The sequence below is a fragment of the Moschus berezovskii genome, chromosome 24 (genome assembly GCF_049115385.1).
Source record: "Moschus berezovskii isolate FMDL1 chromosome 24, NW_MosBer_1.0, whole genome shotgun sequence".
Taxonomy (NCBI): Eukaryota; Metazoa; Chordata; class Mammalia; order Artiodactyla; family Moschidae; genus Moschus; species Moschus berezovskii.
Genome location: NC_142483.1, coordinates 627,982 through 646,271, shown reverse-complemented (window position 1 = coordinate 646,271; position 18,290 = coordinate 627,982). Strand labels below are relative to the sequence as shown.

The following is an 18,290-nucleotide window of genomic DNA, read 5'->3' as shown; positions in this document are numbered from 1 at the left end:
TCCTGGGAACAGACTGCTAAATCTACAGCAATTCTGTGAGCCTGTGGTTTACAGATGTCTGTGAAGTTTCAGTCAAATAAACTGAAAACAGTGTATTAATCATGAAAGTAATGATCCCACACCACTTAGTGACATCCCTGCCCGGTAGTAGGAGCTGTGCCCCGAGGCTTTCTGGCTGGTGGACACCCTGCTCCTGCTCCACGTGGAGCCTCACTTGCTTGAAATCACCCCTGGAGGGTGGTTACGGTGGGAATACCAGCAGTCCCCCAGCAGGTTGAGGGTCTGCAGCTGCACCAACATTCAGAAGCTGGAGGAGGCTCCGCCCAGATCACAATGGTGTGATCACTCACCTAGAGCCAGACATCCTGGAATGCGAAGTCAAGTAGGCCTTAGGAAGCATCACTGTGAACAAAGCTATTGGTAGTGATGGAATTACAGTTGAGCTATTTCAAATCCTAAAAGATGATTCTGTGGAAGTGCTGCACTCAATATGCCAGCAAATTTGGAAAACTCAGCAGTGGCCACAGGACTGGAAGAGGTCAGTTTTCATTCCAATCCCAAAGAAAGGCAATGCCGAAGAATGCTCAAACTATCGCACAATTGCACTCATCTCACATGCTAGCAAAGTAATGATCAAAATTCTCCAAGCCAGGCTTCAATGGTATGTGAACCATGAACTTCCAGATATTCAAGCTGGATTTAGAAAAGCCAGAGAAACCAGAGATCAAATTGCTAACATCTGTTGTATCATCAATAAAGCAAGAGAGTTCCAGAAAGAAAAACATCTACTTCTGCTTTATTGACTATGTCAAAGCCTTAGACTGTGTGGATCACAACAAACTGTGGAACATTCTTCAAGAGATGGGAATCAGACCACGTTACCTGCCTCCTGAGAAACCTGTATGCAGGTCAAGACGCAACAGTTAGAACTGGACATGGAACAAAAGACTGGTTCAGAATTGGGCAAGGAGTGCACCAACGCTGTATATTGTCACCCTGCTTATTTATCTCACATGCAGAGTGCGTCACGAGAACGCTGGGCTGGAGGAAGCACAGGCTGGAATCAAGATTGCCGGGAGAAACATCAGTAACCTCAGACATGCAGATGACACCACCCTTATGGCAGAAAGCGAAGAACTAAAGAGCCTCTTGATGAAAGTGAAAGAGAAGAGTGAAAAAGTTGACTTAAAACTCAACATTCAGAAAACTAAGATCACAGCATCCAGTTTTATCACTTGACGGCAAATAGATGGGAAAACAGCGGAAACAGTGGCAGACTTTATTTTGGGGGGCTCCAAAATCACTGCAGATGGTGACTGCAGCCAAGAAATTAAAAGACACTTGCTCCTTGAAAGAAAAGCTATGACCAACCTAGACAGCATATTAAGAAGCAGAGACCTTACTTTGCCAACAAAGGTCCATCTAGTCAAAGCTATGATTTTCCCAGTAGTCATGTATGGATGTGAGAGTTGGACCATAAAGAAAGCTGAGCGCTGAAGAATTGATGCTTTTGAACTGTGCTGTTGGAGAAGACTCTTGAGAGTCCCTTGGACTGCAAGGAGATCCAAACAGTCTATCCTAAAGGAAATCAGTCCTGAATAGTCATTGGAAGGACTGATGCTGAAGCTGAAACTCCAATCCTTGGGCTACCTGATGCGAAGAACTGACTCATTGGAAAAGACCCTGATGCTGGGAAAGATTGAAGGTGGGAGGAGAAGGGGACGAAGGAGGATGAGCTGGTTGGATGGCATCACTGACTCGATGGGCATGAGTTTAAGCAAGCTCTGGGAGTTGGTGATGGACAGCGAGGCCTGGCGTGCCGCAGTCCATGGGGTCACAAAGAGTTGGACGCGACTCAGCAACTGAACTGAACTGAACTGAACTGAACGGCCTCAGCTTCCTCGTGAGCCAGTAGGGGTGACTCCGCCCACAAGGTGCCCCCGTCCACAAGGTGGCTTCTCCCATCAGGCTCTCCTCCTGGGTCCCCTGACCCTAAGCCCCTGGCACTCAGCCCACTCAACCCAGAATCCTGGAGGATTTACAACAAGCTGCAAAGGCTGACCCACCACCCCCAGAGAAGGCTACCTGGGCCCAGGGAGAAGCCGCAGAGCAACAGGGCAGGAGCTGTGACAGGCAGGGGGCTGGGGAGGTGCCATAAAGTAACTGCGTTCTCTTGCCCCGTCCACTACACAAGGAGGGTCTGCAGCTGGGCCGGGGCCACCCAGGGAGGGGCAGAGCCACGCTGCGGCCACAGACGGCCTGGGGCAGCTCTGACGTGGAGACAGCAGAGCGGCCTGGACACGTGGAGGGGGCAGCACCGGGCCGGCTACAGGAGCCCGAGCACCGTCGACAGGCAACCCCTGAGAACGTGCCCTGGGCCCGCGGTGCCAGGTGGGGGACCCAGGGTTCAGGCTCCCAGCACTGCCAGCCGGGGGTGGGGCACCCACACATCAGCATCTCCAACCGGCAGCCTCACCTCCAGCAGCAACAATCTCCTCCAACGCAGACGTGGCCAGCTGATCTGTGATCGCCAGGTCCTGGGGGTCCCCCGAGGTGCACACCCAGCGGAAAGGCCCAAAGCCTTGGGAGAAGATGTCCCTGCAAAGGCAGATGGCTCGTCACCTGGGGCTGGCTGGGCTGGGGCTGGGGTCGGCATGGTCCAAGGTCAGGGAGGCCGCTGATGCTCCAGAACTGATGGGGTGAAGGCTGTGCACGAAGTGGGTGTGTGTGCAGCGGCCTGCATCGTGAGTCGGAGCATCGGCGACCGGCAAGGTTGCCGGAAGCCTCTCAACCAGCACCTGCAGCCGTCCCCACCCTGCCCGCCCCTCCATCACCACAGCGTCCCTCCCAGAGCTGCAGCTTCTCTGGCTGCAGGAGCAGGGAGCTGGGACACAGACAAGCAGAACTTCCCTAAATCGTGGTTAGAGACAACCAGAAAACCAGGCAGTGCACGTGGGAATGCACAATGAACAGAAACTCGGCCCCGTTTGCTGTGAGCCGACCTTCGAGGGGGCTCCAGGCAGAGCGGCACAGGCCTTCCCTAGGCTTCGCACCCACCCAGCCTCTGCTGGGCTCCCTTCCTGTTGACCCCTGGGGAAACCACCCCCCCCAGGCCTGTGGTCGTGGCCCCACTCTGGCCCTCTCCCCTCCCACAATGAACCTTAGGAGGGTGCTGGCCTCTCTCACCCCCCCACCGCCCCCGCCGGGGTCCCCTCTGCTGCAGACCCGGGGGCTTCCTGCCCCACCTGGCTGCCCCAGCCTGGGCTCCACCCTGTCCTCTCCCTGCAGCAGCTGCCCTGTCCCCGCGAGTTCAGGCCCCCGGTGGCCAGGAAGGCACAAGGGCTGCAGGGATCGGGCCCTCAGCCACCCGCTCAGGGCTGGGGCACGCCTGGGGGATGCACAGCTCCTCGGCCACAGCGTCCAGGACCTGGGGGGCGTCAGCCCTGAGCACCCGGAGGTTTGGGTGTTCTCCGGAGGTGAGCTCAGGCACGGCCCTCACCCCCGTCCTCTCCCTGAGGCCCTGCACACGCTCAGGTTTTCAGCTCCTCTCCCCCTGCCTGTTGCGGTGGAAACCCCATGACCCAGGCCATGGCCACCTGGGACCAAGCACAGGTCTCAGAAGGCGGCCCGGGCAGTGTGAGCAGACCTGCGGCCCTGCGCATCTAGGGACAGACGCGGGAGCGTCCCCACTCACCCCATGATGTGCTGGACGTAGGAGGGGTAGCGGAACTCTGTCCTGTTGCCCCCCGGCTTCCCCACGGCGGCCCCTGAGCGCACAGACAGGCCAGAATCACCGGGAGAGACCGAGGCCCGGCGACGTGGAGGCTTGGCAGGGCCACCCCCCGGAAGGCATGCCAGGGCCCATCCTGCTGGCTGCACTGACGGGCCGGCCAGGACGGCGGCAAGGCGAGTGTGCCCGGGCCCCTCCTGCCTCTCACCGGCTCTCTGGGCCTCCAGGAGGAAGGCGTTGCCATAGTCCCAAAAGAAGAAGTGCTCCCGGGCCAGCCTGTTGATGGCTGACACGTGCCTCCGCAGGCTGCAAAGGAGTCAGCAGTCAGCGCCAGCGCAGGCGCCACTGCCTGCCGATGCCGCCCCATCGGACTCTGCTTGCTGCGGACTCCTACCCATGGGACTCCTTCCCGCCGCCGGACTCCACCCCATCAGACTCCTCCTCTGACTCCTCCTCCTGACTCCTCCCATCCTGACTCTGACTCCTCCCCTCCTGACTCCACCCCATCGGACTCCTCCTCTGACTCCTCCCCTTCTGACTCTGACTCCTCCCCCCTGACTCCACCCCATCGGACTCCTCCCCTTCTGACTCCTCCCATCCTGACTCCTCCCATCCTGACTCTGACTCCTCCCCTCCTGACTCCACCCCTCCTGACCCCACCCGACTCCTCCCCTGCTGACCCCGCCCTGCCTGCTCCACCTCCAGCACCTCCCACTGGGAAGCCCCCCACCCCTGGGGTTCCACACTCAGCTAGTGCCTGCAGGTCCCAGCCAGCCAGGCGCAGGGCCCAGGCTCCATGCTAAACAAGCAATGACCTCTTCTGGAAGCGCCTCGGGCTGCCCTCTACCAGCATCTACTCAGCACGCAGCTGGAAGCTGCCCCCAGTGTTTTGCAAATGTCACCCCAGGTTGTCCCCAACATCCCCTCGGAACAGCACACTCATGACCCTGTCTGACAGAGGCGGGGACAGAGGAGCAGGGAGCTTGAGGGTCTGGCACAGGCCACACAGCTGGCTGTGGGAGAAGCAGGCGGAGGGCAGAGCCACCCCATCCAAAGCCCCAGCAGGCCATGTGCGCGCCCCCCTCGCATAGGCAGCCCCGGGCCCACATCACCTCTCCTGGACCAGGCCTTTGAAGGCAGTGGGGTCAGAGGCCATGAGGCTCTGGGCCTCTGCGAAGCCCAGCTGCACAGGGTAGTAGCCACCGTTGAACGGATTGTGGCAGGACGTCTGGTCAGACCCCAGGTCCACTAGAAGTTCCCCCGTTGTGTCCAGTTCATGGACCAGGCGCTCCCTGCGGGGAGACGGCCGGTCAGGGCAGGTACTGCCAGCACCCGAGCTCAGGGTCCAGCCAGGCGGGCACGTGGTGTTCCCAGCCCACAGTCCCCGTGGCCAGGCATGGGGCTCCTCCTGCACCCCCTGGCGGCGGTGGGGGTGTCTGCCGCGAGCGGTGCCAGGATCAGGGCCATGACAGCCAGGAGCCCCAGACCGGCATCGGGGCCGCAGCCGAGGGCTCACCGGGGGTCCTCAAGGCGGCAGCTCCCCACTCACCAGAGGTCCACCACGTTGCCATGGTAACCAAGGCTGAGCACCTCCTTCCTCTTCCTTGCTTCCCTGCAAGGGGCAGGACAGGCGGCCCTGTCACACCTGCCCAGGGCAACACCCCAGCACCCCGCACCCCGGTCCCAGCCGGTGAGCACGCAGAGGCCCGGAAGGCGCCCACAGCACCGCGTGAGTGTAAGGGCCGGGGACCTACGAGGCCCCTGGCCGAGGGGCACAGCGGACCGGGGGGCCTCACTGAAGACTGGCCGACAAAGGGGCAGCCCCGGCCCCCCGTGAGGCCTAGAGTTCCATCCAGAGCATTAGGGCCCTTGCTTCTAGGGCTGTAACAGGGATCTTGGTAGAAGTCGCTCAAGGTGATCCTCAAGTTGCAGATGGTTCGAAAGATGATTCTAACCCTGACTTGGAAAAACTACAGCATGTCTGGGGGAACAGGAGACCTGAATACACGAAAGCGGCTGTGGAAGCGTTTGTTACTCTGATTTGGACTTGTGTGTATGTTTCTGTGTGTGACTGTGGGAGTTAAGTGCCCAACCTTTGTGTGACTGACAAAGATTCAGAGATGACAGAAACGTCACAGTGGTTGGACGTGTGTGAGCGTGTGCGTGCCCATGAGCATGCAAGTGTGTGCGTGTGTGCGCATGTGTGCCTGTGCATGCATGTACAAGTGTGTGCGTGTGTGCAACTGTGTGCATGCATGTGTAGGTGTGTGAGTGTGTGCGTGTGCAAGTGTGTGCGCATGTGTGCAAGTGTGCGTGTGTGCAAGTGTGTGTGCCCATGAGCATACAAGTGTGTGTGCGTTTGTGTGTGTGTGCGAGTGTGCATGTGTGCGAGTGTGCACGTGTGTGTGCCCATGAGCATGCAAGTGTGTGTGTGGGCAAGTGTGTGCGTATGCACCTGTGTTCCAGATGCGCCCACAGGGTCAGAGTTAGATCAAGTTAAGACCCTCCCTGCCACACGAGGAGTTTATAATTTTTCCAGTAATTAATGCAGGGTTTTCAGCAAGTTTTCAAAGATCTGTGTCAAGAGTCTCCAGTCTCAGTAATGGGAGTATTTCTTAAACTCTGTGTGTCTATGGACAGTGTCACCTAAGTTCCCTTGCGCTCCTGGGCAGGTCTAATCACAGCAGGTAAAGCCCTCTGTGCCGAGGTGAACTCCCCACACAGGAGGTGCTCAGCTCTGCAGAGTAGTCAGTTGAGAGAATACTTCAAAGCCAGCATCTGAGGAGCGGCCTCCTGGTGGCCCTGCCTGTCCCCATCGAGAAATCTCAGCAGACGGCATGCAGCTGGGAAGGGTCCCGGGACCCCACACCAGCCTTGGCCCCCCTGGGGAGGAGCTGTGGGTCTGGACGGATCCTGTGGAGGTTCAGCAGCTCCGAGCAGCACCTCCCATGTGCCAGGCTCTGGGCTGGGCACCAAGGCACAGAAGGGAGAAACGCAAGACACGGTCTTTGCCAAACCGTGGCTCAGCGGAGGGGTCCCCTGCAGGACGACAGATGTCTGAGAGACTGCGTGAGCGGGCAGCGCGGACGCACCCGGGCCACTCCACACCCCCAGGAGCCACCTGTGAGAAGCAGAAATCAAGGGTTCCCAGCCCACTCTTCCCCCGCGCCAGGCTTCACACCTGAGTCTTTCGATGCAGCGGTCCAAGCTATCAGTCACTTCCATCAGCCAGCCTTGCCTGTGGCGTTTCATGAGGGCTGCGCCATCCACCTGGGACCATGGGGCAGGGGTGAAGATCACCCCCTTCCTGAGCGGGTGGGGCAGACCCTACGAGCTGTTGTCAGCTGCCTCCTGCCTTCACGTCCACAAACCCTGATTTCACTCGGGGAGACGCTCTGCTCCCAGCTAATCCCATCTGCCCTCTCACGCCTTCTCTCCACCCTTGTAGATGACAACATCCATGTGAGCCCGAACTGACCAATGTGGTAAAACGAGTTTCTAAGGCATTGTTTTTCCGCAAGAGTCAGCCATTTTTGGCATTTCCCCTTCTGTCTGCCTTGAATACAGACGAGGTGCTGGAGCTGGGGAAGCCACTTTGTATCCAGCAGGGAAGCTCAAGAGACCCTAGAGATGTTGGCATTCGTCCACTCTTCCCCCTAACCCGACAGCTCTGTTCAAATCGGGGGGGTCTCTGCTCACTTATTCACAGGTTTACTGTCTCCCGGCTGGACCCCAGGGCCCCAAGGCAAGGGAGACCGGGTCCTGGGAGTGTGGGTCCTGGGAGCGTGGCTCCAGGCCTGGCAGTGATGGGCACTCAGAAGGCAGGGGTGTCTGCCGCCGTGGGGACCCACGCTGGGATGGGAGGATTTGGGAGGGCAGAGGCAAGAGCAGGGAGGGCAAGGGCGGCAGGGGGCTCTCGAGGGGGTGGGGGGCTGCTCCCGCAGGCTCACCTCTGCGATCACCCCGATGCACCCCACAATGACGGCAGCTTTGGCCTGAGCCCCACTCATGCCGCCCAGCCCGGAGGTGACGAAGACCTTGCCCGCCAGGTCCTGGAGCCCCAGGTAGCGCCGCCCCGCGTTCAGCACAGTGAGCTGCAGGGGGAGGAGGAGCAGTCACCACCCACGCTCGCTCACCCCCACCGCAGCCCCACGGCCCCGCAGCCCGCTGCTCACCACCGTGCCGTGGACGATGCCCTGGGGGCCAATGTAGCAGTAACTGCCCGCCGTCATCTGGCCATACCTGCCCGCATATTCAGGGACATGAGTGGGTGCTGGGAGTGGCGTCTCCTGGCCCCACTCCCCAGGGTCTAAGGCGCTCTGTCACCCCCACATGCATCGCGCATTCTCCTTAAACAACAAAAGGAGGCACTTCCCTGTCCAGCGGTTGGGAGTCCACCTGCCAAGGCAGGGGCGTGGGTCTGATCCCAGGTCTGGAAGGATCCCGCGTGCCTCAGGGCAGGTAAGCCCACACACCACAACTCCTGAAGCCACCACCCAGGCCCACATATCCCGGAGACACCCCAACGAGCAATCCCTGCTCGTGGTAACTGGAGGAAGCCCACGCGCAGCAACACACTCGCACAGCCAAAGATGAGTTCATTAGTTAATCAAAACCGAAGCCTGAAGGAAAGGCCAGTCCCCCAGTTACTGGCAGAGTCGGGGCATGGTGCTCAGGGTCGCTGTCATTTACATAAAGGGCCCCATTCTGACGACCAGGCTGGCAGGGACCTCTCCCACGTCAGCACGCGGTGAGCTCTATTGCTGGCTGCAGGAGGCCCTCTCCCTCCCGGTCAGTGGGCGGCTCGGCGGGCCACAGAACAAGGCTCCCGGGAGCGAGCCCCCCCGGCCTGCTGAGCCCTCTGGGCTGGACCGTGGGAGGGAGGTGCCCCCGCGCACCACGTGGTGGCCGTTCAACATTGGCGTCTTCGGCCGCGTGACAGGAGACGAGAGTGTCTGCGCTCCCCGATGGCCACGAGGGCTCGGTCCACCAGACCCCAGCAGCCTCCCTGGTCCCTTCTCTCCTCTGGATCGACAGCGGATCCTGGATTTCACACATCCAAACTCCGAGCCAATCCCAGAACTTGGGCCAAGCACAGGGCCTCTGGGAACCTCCGCCTCCTCTTCCGATAAATGGGGCATGGTTATCCTTGCTGTGCAAGCTTGCGTGAATAGGACGATTGTGCTGACATGATACACACCCACCAGGGAGGCAGGTAAAGCCTGCCATGGGCCGTGCTCCCCCAGGGTCCCATTCACTCAGGCGGTGTCCCATTCATTCTCACACAGCTCAGGGGCCAGAGCCATCACCACACCCCCTTTGCAGCCAGGACCTGAGTCCTTGCAAAAAGTAGGATTCAAATTGCGCTTTTGCTCACTCACACATGTATAAAAATTGCAGGGACATCCATGAAAACGAGCAGAAAACATGTAAATACAGAATCGCGCTATAGTACTTTGATGGTGAGGGCTTTTCAGAGCTGAAGCCACGATTGCTGTGCTGTTTTAATCATAGGGCCTGGCCAAGGCTGCCTCATGAACCAACAGCACTTACATGGTAACCCCCACGGCAAAGAGCTTCTCGTACTCCGTCCTGGAGGAATAGTTGGGGATGACCTGCAAGGAAGGGGCGGGCAGAGGGCTAGGGGCTGCACCGTGGATTTGGGGGCAGCGGCTCAGAGGCTGGGTGGCGGCTGGGCCTCCCTGCAGCCCCGGGACCCACCATTCCGTTGGTGATGACCAGCCTGGGGGCCTCGGGGCTGCTGGGGAAAAGGCCAAGGGGGTGTCCGCTGTACATGACCAGCGTCTGCTCCTCGGTCATTTGGGCCAAGTAGGACATTGTCAGCCAGAACTGCAGGAGACCGAGGCATGGGGGTGGTGAGGGGGGTCCCCACACTGGCCCCAAGTCCCCCCATGAGGCCCCCGACTCCCATCCAGTGGCCCCACCGCAGGACCTCTGACCTCTGGGATCTCGGGCATCAGGGAGGCAAAGCCCAAGCCCCAGGGCCAGTCTGCAAGGTGCTTCCAGGCCTGAGGCCGGGGCAGAGGTAGGTGGTGGACAGGCCTGTGGTGGGCCCGCCCCCGCCTGCCCCCACAGTCCAGGGTCCATACCTGTGCCCAGTTGCTGAACACCTGCCCATTTCCTCCGTAGGTCACGAGCTCCTGAGGAAACTGTGAAGGACGTGGGGCTGCCTGAGATGGGGGTGTGGGGAAGGAGGCCCCCAGCTTGGTGGGGTTCAGGGGTCATGGCCCCCTGCCAAGTGACCGATGGCCCTTGGAGGAGGAGTGGGCGTCTGGGGGAAGACTCGTCAGGGCTCAGCAGAGCGCTTGCATCATGGGACCCTCCCGGCCTCAAGTAAACTCTCAGTTCCCCCCGAAGGCTGTCCTCTCTCAAATAGGGTGCTGCAGGATGGGCTGGCATGCAAGGATGCCAGGACAGGCACTTGTGGCCAGACCCGCATGGACCAGCACGGCCACAGGTCTGTTCTGTCAGCAGCCTTCACGCCTTGAGCCATGGCCCATGTGACAAGCTCTAGGCATGACACTCACCGCTGGTTTCAAAGACTTGGTTGGGAAAAAAATGCTATAAAATATCTTGATTTTATACTGATTACATGTTGTGATATTTTGGATATACTGCAACCAACTGCAGTATTCAGTCTGTTCCTTTCCAGTTTTCATGTGGCTACCCACTCCCGTGTTCTGGCCTGGAGAATTTCATGGACAGAGGAGCCTGGCGGGCTGCAGTCCAGGGGGTCCCAGAGAGCCGGACGTGATTAAGCACGCACGCATCAGACATAAAGTGACACCTCCTGACACGGTGCTGATGCTGTAACGACCAAAGAGGGATGTCCGGGATGCGGCAGTGAGCCCCCCAACACTGGTTTTGCAGCTTCCCTCGGGGCTTCCCTCATGGCTCAGCTGGTAAAGAATCTGCCTGCAATGCAGGAGACCCAGGTTCGATTCCTGGATCAGGAAGATCCCCTGGAGAAGGAAAAGGCTACCCACTCCAGTGCTCTGGCCTGGAGACTGTATAGTCCATGGGCTGCAGAGTCGGACACAACTGAGCGACTTGCACACATATCGAATATGCCACTGCTTCCAAGTAGAAAGCTTGCGAGTGTTGTGAGTGCTGGGTGTGTTTCGCATGTTCATTTCCCACTGCCAACCCCGCCCGCACTTCCAGGCCGTTACCTGCGCCACGGCCGGGTCCAGGTTGTTCATGATCATAAGCATGATGGCTGCAGCCGCCTTCGTCCGGCAGGGGTATCGCTCCACCGGGTAGGCCCTGCAAGGGGTCTAGCTGCCAGGCCAGTCGAGGGGCAGACTCCTGGAAGCTCAGGTCTCGCCTCGTCCCGGCCCAGCCCCTGACCCTGCCAGTGTGGACGCCCAGCCCCAGCATCAGCATAAGGCGCCCCCCTTCGGCGCTCCCACCAGCAGGAGGTGCTCTGGGCCGGCCCCTCCCCCACCACTGGACAGGCTTCAGCCCGGAGGAGGCGCACTTCACAGCAAGGTCTCTGTTCCAGGGGGACAAGCCGAGCCCGCGGCACTCACCTCATCTCCAGGTCGGGGCAGAAACGGTACATGTAGATGTGGCCGTAGAGCCGCAGTTCCTGGGCGAACTCGGGGGCCAGCACCTCCTGGATGTCCGGAGGGAAGTAGCGGAGGGCATTCTTCAGTGCCAGCTGGTGGGGCATTGGTAGGGGGGAGTGGTGAGGGCTGCAGGGTCTGCAGGCTCCAGGCCGAGCTCTGCCCCCCTGGATGTGCCTCTGCTCCACTCAAGAGACCCAGGGCCCAGCCCCAAGATTGCCCAGTTCGCACCCTAGGCCAGCTACCCCGTCACCTCCTCCAGGAAGCCTTCCCTGATTGCCCTCTGGCTCTCTGTCGGCAGCCTTCCAGTCCTTCCCTCTGCATGCTCACTGGACACCAGGCCACTCGAGCCCCGGCAAGGGCCAGAGAGGGACATGGCCTGCAGCCTGGGCTACAGTGGGAGGTGCTGCCTGCCTCCCTGGGGGCCCCCTCCCCGGGCTGAGCATCTCCACATGCTCCAGAGTGGGTTTGTTCCCTTGCTTCTTAGTCTCCCCTGGGCTCAAGGAGGGCGGGGGTCCCGCTAGACCCCCCTCCCCCACTCTCTCCCTCCCAGCACCCGGCAGGGGCCTGCAGGTGGGGGAGTGGGGTGATGCCCGGGTGTCAGGGGTGGACACTGAGGCCAAGTGTTCAACCAGCCGGCCCTGCAGAAGAAACTCCTTTAGGGGGTGCAATAAGGAGCTAGTGTGAACGTATTCATTCAACACACATCCACCGAGGGGGCAGGGAGCTTGAGCCTCGGACAAGACACTGAACAGGGGACGGTGGAGGCGACAGGAGAGCAGCCTGCGGCCCAGCCTGGGCCCTGAGGCACCAGCTTGTGGGCAGGGCAGAGGGCCACCCCGGAGACAGAGAGCCGGGCCGGCCAGAGCCAGGTGCCTGGGGGGCTGAGGACAGAGGCCAGGGGGCGGGGGACAGCCTGCCCTGTGCGCCCCAAGTCCAGTACCGCACATCAAGGGTGCCCCTGGGGGCCGAGGGGTGCGTGGGGTGGGTGGTGGAAGGATGATTCTGGAAGAAGTCGAGGGCGAGAAGGGCAGCGAGGAAACTCCAGCTCAGGAGTGAGGGGGACTTGAAAGGTTTGCACGGCGAGTCCCTGGGTGACTTCAACGTGGAAGAAAAGCACATGGTTCCTGCTCTCTGGGGAAAAATGATCAGAAATGTGTGTGTCTCCCTCGCAAAAGGTGGCTGGGAATCTGCCCGCAGGGGGCTCCCAGGCTCACCCAGAGGGTCAGGCGCATCAGGTGGGCCCACCCGCAGTGTCTCTGAGTCTAGTTTCTGGCGTGTTCCCAGTGCCACTGCTGGCCCAGTGCTCCCGGGAGGGAGCCACGATAGGAGGGCCCCAAGGAGGAACGTGCAAGCTACATGCAGCAACGGGGCGGAAGGGGCACAGGGTGTCACAGGGGGACACGCAGCAGGAAGCTGCAGACTCGGGTTCAAGGGCAGGCGGGGCTCGGAGAGCACTGGAGGTCAAGCCCTTCAAGGTCATGTCTGGCTCATGACACAGAGACTGCGTGTATTTTTCTGTTTTTTGTTTTAAATCAGTGAACAGCCTACAATCAGAGCTTGCAAGCGAAAACAAACATTGACAGAAGAGTTTCAAAAGCAGCACGTCACAGGCACACACAGTCACCCTCCCCGGTGCGGGGCTTGATCTTACTTCACGGGCCCGAACACACCCTGCTGCACTCGGGCTTCTTCTGTGTCACTCCCTGATGATCTGATAGACGGGGCCTGTCTGAGCCCCCACACCCCTGGAGCCCAGCCCCACGGGGTCCTCACCAGAACTGGGCTGAAGTGAGGCCAGACCCGCCAGGTCCAGACTGTGAGTCAGGCTCTTCCTGGCGGGGCGGGGGGTCCTCTCCAGAGACTGTGCTTCAGGGCCCAGACCCCTGCACCCGTCTGTGTCTGCACACACACCTCGCTGACCCTTGCACCCCAGCCTGTCCCCGCGGACCCCTGACCCGCACACGCAGCCCTCTGAACTGCAGTCTCCTCTTTCGGGAGACAAGCGGAAGGCACCGCCTCACAGGGCTGCCTTGGGGCCCGGCCGCGTGGACGTGGGCAGCACCTGGCACGCATCTGCTTCACGGGGCCCGCGGCCGGAACGACCGTCTCCACGCTTAAGGCTCCCACGCAGGGCATCTGTCCGCCCCCAGCTCCATGTGGGCCTCGCTCCTGCGGGCAGCGGGCCACGCAGCGGGCAGTGCCCAGGGGTGGCATTCAGCCTCTCTGTGACCAGGCCGGGCCTGGCTTCCCAGGTCCACACCCAGCTTGGACCTACACAGGGCTCGTCCACCCCAGTTTACTCTGCCCAGGCCCGTCTCCGTGTGGTCACTCACAACCTCCAGAATAGCCTCCCGCTCAGATTCCCCAGTCTGGGAACCTTGCCCCTGACGCTAAGACCACCTTCTCCAAGAAGCCTTCCTAGGTTTTTCCTGCCCGCTGGGCTCTTTCAGGGTGTTGGTTCGGCACACACTCCTGTTCATTCATTCAACAGACGACTCTAGCATCACTGAAGACCCAGAAGTGAGCCCCACTGGGCCCTGCTCTCCAGAAGCTGTGGGCAGTGTGTCCACAGTGGTGGGAGGTCTTCGGACCTGGGGTGTGAGGTCCAGCATAGCCCCCTGAGGGTGGGGTGTGGTTTGGGGAGAGGTTAGCAACAGCAGCTGCATGTGGGGGGCGGGATGCCGGGGACGATTCTAATGGATGTGAGAGGAATCTCCCTCCGCACCACAGCCGACCACACTCTGCTCGTGAACAGAAATCTACTTACAGAAGCTCCAGTACTTAGGCCACCTGATGCGGAGAGCTGAGTCGCTGGAAAAGACCCTGATGCTGGGAAAGGTTGAGGGCGGGAGGAGAAGGGGACGACAGAGGATGAGATGGTTGGATGGCATCACCAACTCAGTGGCCATGAGTTCGAGTGAACTCCGGTAGCTGGTGATGGACAGGGAGGCCTGGCATGCTGTAGTCCATGGGGTCGCAAAGAGTCGGACACGACTGAGCGACTCAACAACAACTACTCCTCACAGAGAACTAAGAGGGGAGCATGCTCTCATTCATCCAAACCATGAACTTCAACAACAGCGCATTGATGGGGAACAGCCTCAGAAGAAACCAGCCTGTGTGGACAGCACCCGCTTAGAGACCCAAGAAGGACACACACAGGCTTGTGCACCAGAATGTTCTGGAAGGAGACCCCAAAAATTACAGAATGTTGTAACACATGACTGGCGTCTCTCATAATCGCCTTTGAAAGCTGATGCTGACGTTCAAAGGGACATTTAAATAAAACAGAAAAGCAGCCCCAGGAAAGTGTGAAGGTGGTGGCCAAGGACGCCGTGCCAGGTTTGGGATGCTCCAGGAGACCCCGGGGGTCCTCCCACAGGCGCCCCCACCCTGGGACTGGATGTGTGGCTCCTCCAGGGCCCGCTTGTCCCCCCACCCCACTGGCAGCCCTCAGTTCAGTCCCGCTGGGGCGCAGTCGACCAGAGTCCCCCCAGACTCCGGCCACAGGCTGAGGGCTCGGGCCCACGAGACATCCCCACTTCAGGCCCTGATCACACACCCCGGTGGCCACTGGTGCTCATGAACCAGTGAGAACTGGGGGTCCCAGCCCCTCGGGTTTGGTAATCTGTTAGCACAACCCCTAGAACTCAGGACACTCTCTCCTTGGTTTTTGCATTGAAAGGATGTGACCAAGGGCGAGCTGATGAGCAGCAACCCGGGGTGCGGGGGGAGCTCCCAGGTGTGCCCACCGCCCCAGCACCTCCTCCCTTTCACAGACCCGGATGGTCCGACCCTGGGGAGCGGCCTTGCACGGACTCGTTCCCTTGTTCCCTGGCCTCCACCCCTTTCGGGAGGCTGGGGGTGGGGCCAAAAGGCCCAATGTGTAATCAGGGCCTGGACCCGGTGACCAGCCCCGCCAGGAGCCCCCACTGCCCAGGGAACTGAAGCCGATTTAAGAGCTCGGTGTCAAAGACCAGGTCAAAGAGCAAACGCCAGCGGGAAGGAGGAGGTGCAGGGGTCCAGCTGCCCGCTCCTCCCCTGTCCCCAGGGCCCCCGCCCCCACCCGCAGGTCCCAGGCCAGCGGGTGCTCCCGGGAGGAGCGGGCAGAAGGCCCCCTGGGCCCTGGTGGACCAAGGTCGAGGTGATGGCGCCCACCCGTGACCTTGAGCCTCAGGGGCCCTCAGTCAGTGGGGGCCAGAGGCTGACGCCCCCCCAGGCAGCGGGAGGAGGGAGGCAGGGGTGATGGAGGCTGGCACGGGGGCACCTGGCCTGCGGCCACCCTCACTGGGAGCCCCCAAGGCCAGGGTGGCAGGTGGCAGCTGGTGGGCAAAGCCCTCCCGAACCTCCCAGAGGGTAAGCAGTCCTGCGGGGCGGGGGCCCGGCCCCTCACCTGCTCCTCAGCAGGGCTGAGGCCAGGGGTCCTGACCGGGGCGTGGGGCACCCCGGCCCGCCGGCCCCGGTTCTCCGGGAGGGGCCGCAGGGGCAGGCCACAGCACAGCGACTGGAGGCTGCACATGGCTGGCAGCGGCTGGAGCGGAGGCACGCTGTGTGTGGGGGCCGCGCAGAGGCCGGGTGTCCTGTCCGACTGGGCGGGGCCCTGGGGCCACGGGCCCACCCCCTCTGGCCCTCTCTGGGCCCCGGGCCAGGGCGACGGTTGGGGTCAGGGCAGCGCTGACCAGGGGGCAGGGTCCTGGGCGAGGCAGGCTTCAAGCCAGGGACGCCGGGGGAGGGTCCACGTGTCCCCTCCGTGGGGTGCTGGCCTGTGGGGAGTTTTCTGGGACACAGCATGGGGAGAGGGGGGCTCTGGGTTGGGTCTTCCCCATGGTCTCGGGGGGCGGTCTCATCATCAGGGGCGCTGTGTGCCAATGATGGGGGCCTGTGACACTGACCGGGGTACCGAGTGTGGCCGCCCGTATCCGTCCTTTCTGCCCGGCAGGGGACACGTTGTCCAGAGCCCACCCAGCAGCAGTAACACCCCCCCCGAGCACCCGCCTCTCCAGCCCTCAGGAGACCCTGTTGTCACCTCTGGGGGAGGGGGTGCCCGTTAGCTCCTCCCAGCTCCAGATGGGGCCCAGGGCCACTCACAGAGCTGTGAAGAGGCGCCCTAGAGCCCCAGCGGCCCCGGGTAGGGGGTGCGCAATAGCCCTGGGCGTGGACCCAGCTCAGCTGCCGGCCAGCCCCACGGCCTTAGGCACCATCCTAACCCACACACAAGCGTATGAGCGCCCGCACCTGGCGCGTATGCAGGAGGCTGACACCTCCCACTGTTTGCGCCCGGGGACACCGGCGTCAGCTGGACGCCCTGCCCCTGCGACCAGCCTGCGGGCTTCAGTGTCCATCACGTGGGGGTGCAGACCGAGCTTTGCGGGGTGCGGGGCCTGCCCACGGCCACACAGCTAGTCCTGGTGGAGCCCCCGTTGGCCTCGACGTCAATCCAGAAGGACTCCGGGGCTTTCGTACTGGCTCCACGGACAAACCAAGCAAACAATGTGGAAGTGAGAAGGCGCCAAGCAAGGCCGGCAGGCCCTCAGTGTGTGCCTCCCGGGCCCAAGCCCCGGGCCCTGACCCTGGACGCCGCCCGTCCTCTTCGGCGTCGAGTGCCCGTGCTGGATTATCCCCCAGGCCCACGCTTGTCCAGTCCAGCCTCTCTTCCTCGCCCCTGGCGACCAACACCAAAAGCCCAGCCCTGCCCGCCTGGCACGGTCACCCAGGCCACCCTGGGCCCCCGTCTCTGCCAGGCAAGACCTCGCGCCTGGGGCCATCAGCCCCTCCCTCCCCTGCGTCCCTTCCTCCCCGCTTCCACTCTCCCGCCCAGGGGCCTTCTCTGCGCACCCTGACCGCTGATCTGTCCACTTCCAACCTAGGGCCTGCACCCCGAGGCCACCCCACTCCTGTCCATGCACAGCCTCCCCTGGGCCCCACCTCCTCCCGGCCCCCCGTGGTCCGCCGGGAGCCCCAGCGTGGCCACGACAGGCTGGGAGCAGGGACGCCCTGCCTGCCTCTCCAGCTTTTCCCTTTGGGGTCTCCTCGACGGCTGTCCACTGTGGGACTCAGCACCTGGCACCTCCCTATGCTCCCCTGTCATCTTCACAGCCCCTGACCAGCTGCAATGGTCATGCCCGCTCGCTCCTTTTCCGGTGCCCACCCGAGCCGTGGGCATGTTGGCCCTCCCACCCCAAGACCCAACGTAGCCCTGGGGGCCTCCTGGACGCTCCAGGACTGGGATGGGCTGAGATGTTGTTCTAAACGTGGCCACCAGATGGCAGCACAGGGACCAGGACTCCTGCCTAACGGTTCCTGCGGCTGGGACTGCAGAGAACCCAGGTCCTCAAGCAGGTGGTAGGGGAGGTTCGGAACCAGCTGGGCGAGTGGATGACCCGGAATCTGGGTCCCAGGCCCAGAGCAGCAGCAGCCCTGCCTTCAGGTTATTCTGGTGTGAGCTGGACGCTCCCCAAGGCCCGCTGTCCTGGGCATCCAGAAAGTCACAATACAGAGCTCCTGGTTTGTCCGTGGGCTATTTCCTGCCCTCTGCTCTTTGAGACCTAGGATAGAATTTGGAGCCCTATCTTTAAGACAGCAGAACCATTATTGCCTTAATATTGTCCTTTAAATAGACTTGCACATAACGGGAAGGAATTTTTATGTCACCACCTTAACAGAAGCCAGAGCCACCTGCCAGAAACTAACAGCAATAATCCATTAATCACCAGTGTCAAGTACTTAGCCGGCCCTGGCTGAGTGCCAGACGCCAGGTCAGTCTCCTGGGTCTCATTCGGCTCCCACGACACGGTGACGTGTGTCCCAGTGCAAGCCCACTGCACGGGGAACTGGGCACAGAGGGGTTGGGCAGCTCTCCTGACCACACACAGCAAGCAAGAAGCCGGCAGGGCCGGAAGCAGTGGAGACGCACCCCTTCCCCACACACTCACGCTGCTCAGGGTTGGCTCACGCACACACACCCAGAT

The 18,290-nt window shown here is 61.4% G+C and overlaps 1 protein-coding gene across 1 annotated transcript in view; it reads right to left on the bottom strand.

Annotated features, from left to right (window-relative positions):
• Positions 1-15,846, bottom strand: part of UROC1 (urocanate hydratase 1) — a 31,054-nt gene extending 15,208 nt beyond the window's left edge. Inside the window, exons 1-14 of the mRNA XM_055413403.2 lie at positions 15,716-15,846; positions 11,284-11,414; positions 10,924-11,017; positions 9,841-9,900; positions 9,452-9,580; positions 9,284-9,345; positions 7,906-7,972; positions 7,681-7,824; positions 6,912-7,000; positions 5,280-5,342; positions 4,843-5,022; positions 3,939-4,036; positions 3,695-3,767; positions 2,477-2,598 (exon numbers count right to left, since the gene is read on the bottom strand). Of these exons, the coding sequence (XP_055269378.1) occupies positions 2,477-2,598; positions 3,695-3,767; positions 3,939-4,036; positions 4,843-5,022; positions 5,280-5,342; positions 6,912-7,000; positions 7,681-7,824; positions 7,906-7,972; positions 9,284-9,345; positions 9,452-9,580; positions 9,841-9,900; positions 10,924-11,017; positions 11,284-11,414; positions 15,716-15,841 (1,438 nt within the window). The 5' untranslated portion in view covers positions 15,842-15,846. The remainder of the gene's footprint in view (positions 1-2,476; positions 2,599-3,694; positions 3,768-3,938; positions 4,037-4,842; positions 5,023-5,279; positions 5,343-6,911; positions 7,001-7,680; positions 7,825-7,905; positions 7,973-9,283; positions 9,346-9,451; positions 9,581-9,840; positions 9,901-10,923; positions 11,018-11,283; positions 11,415-15,715) is intronic.
• Positions 15,847-18,290: the final 2,444 nt, after the last annotated feature.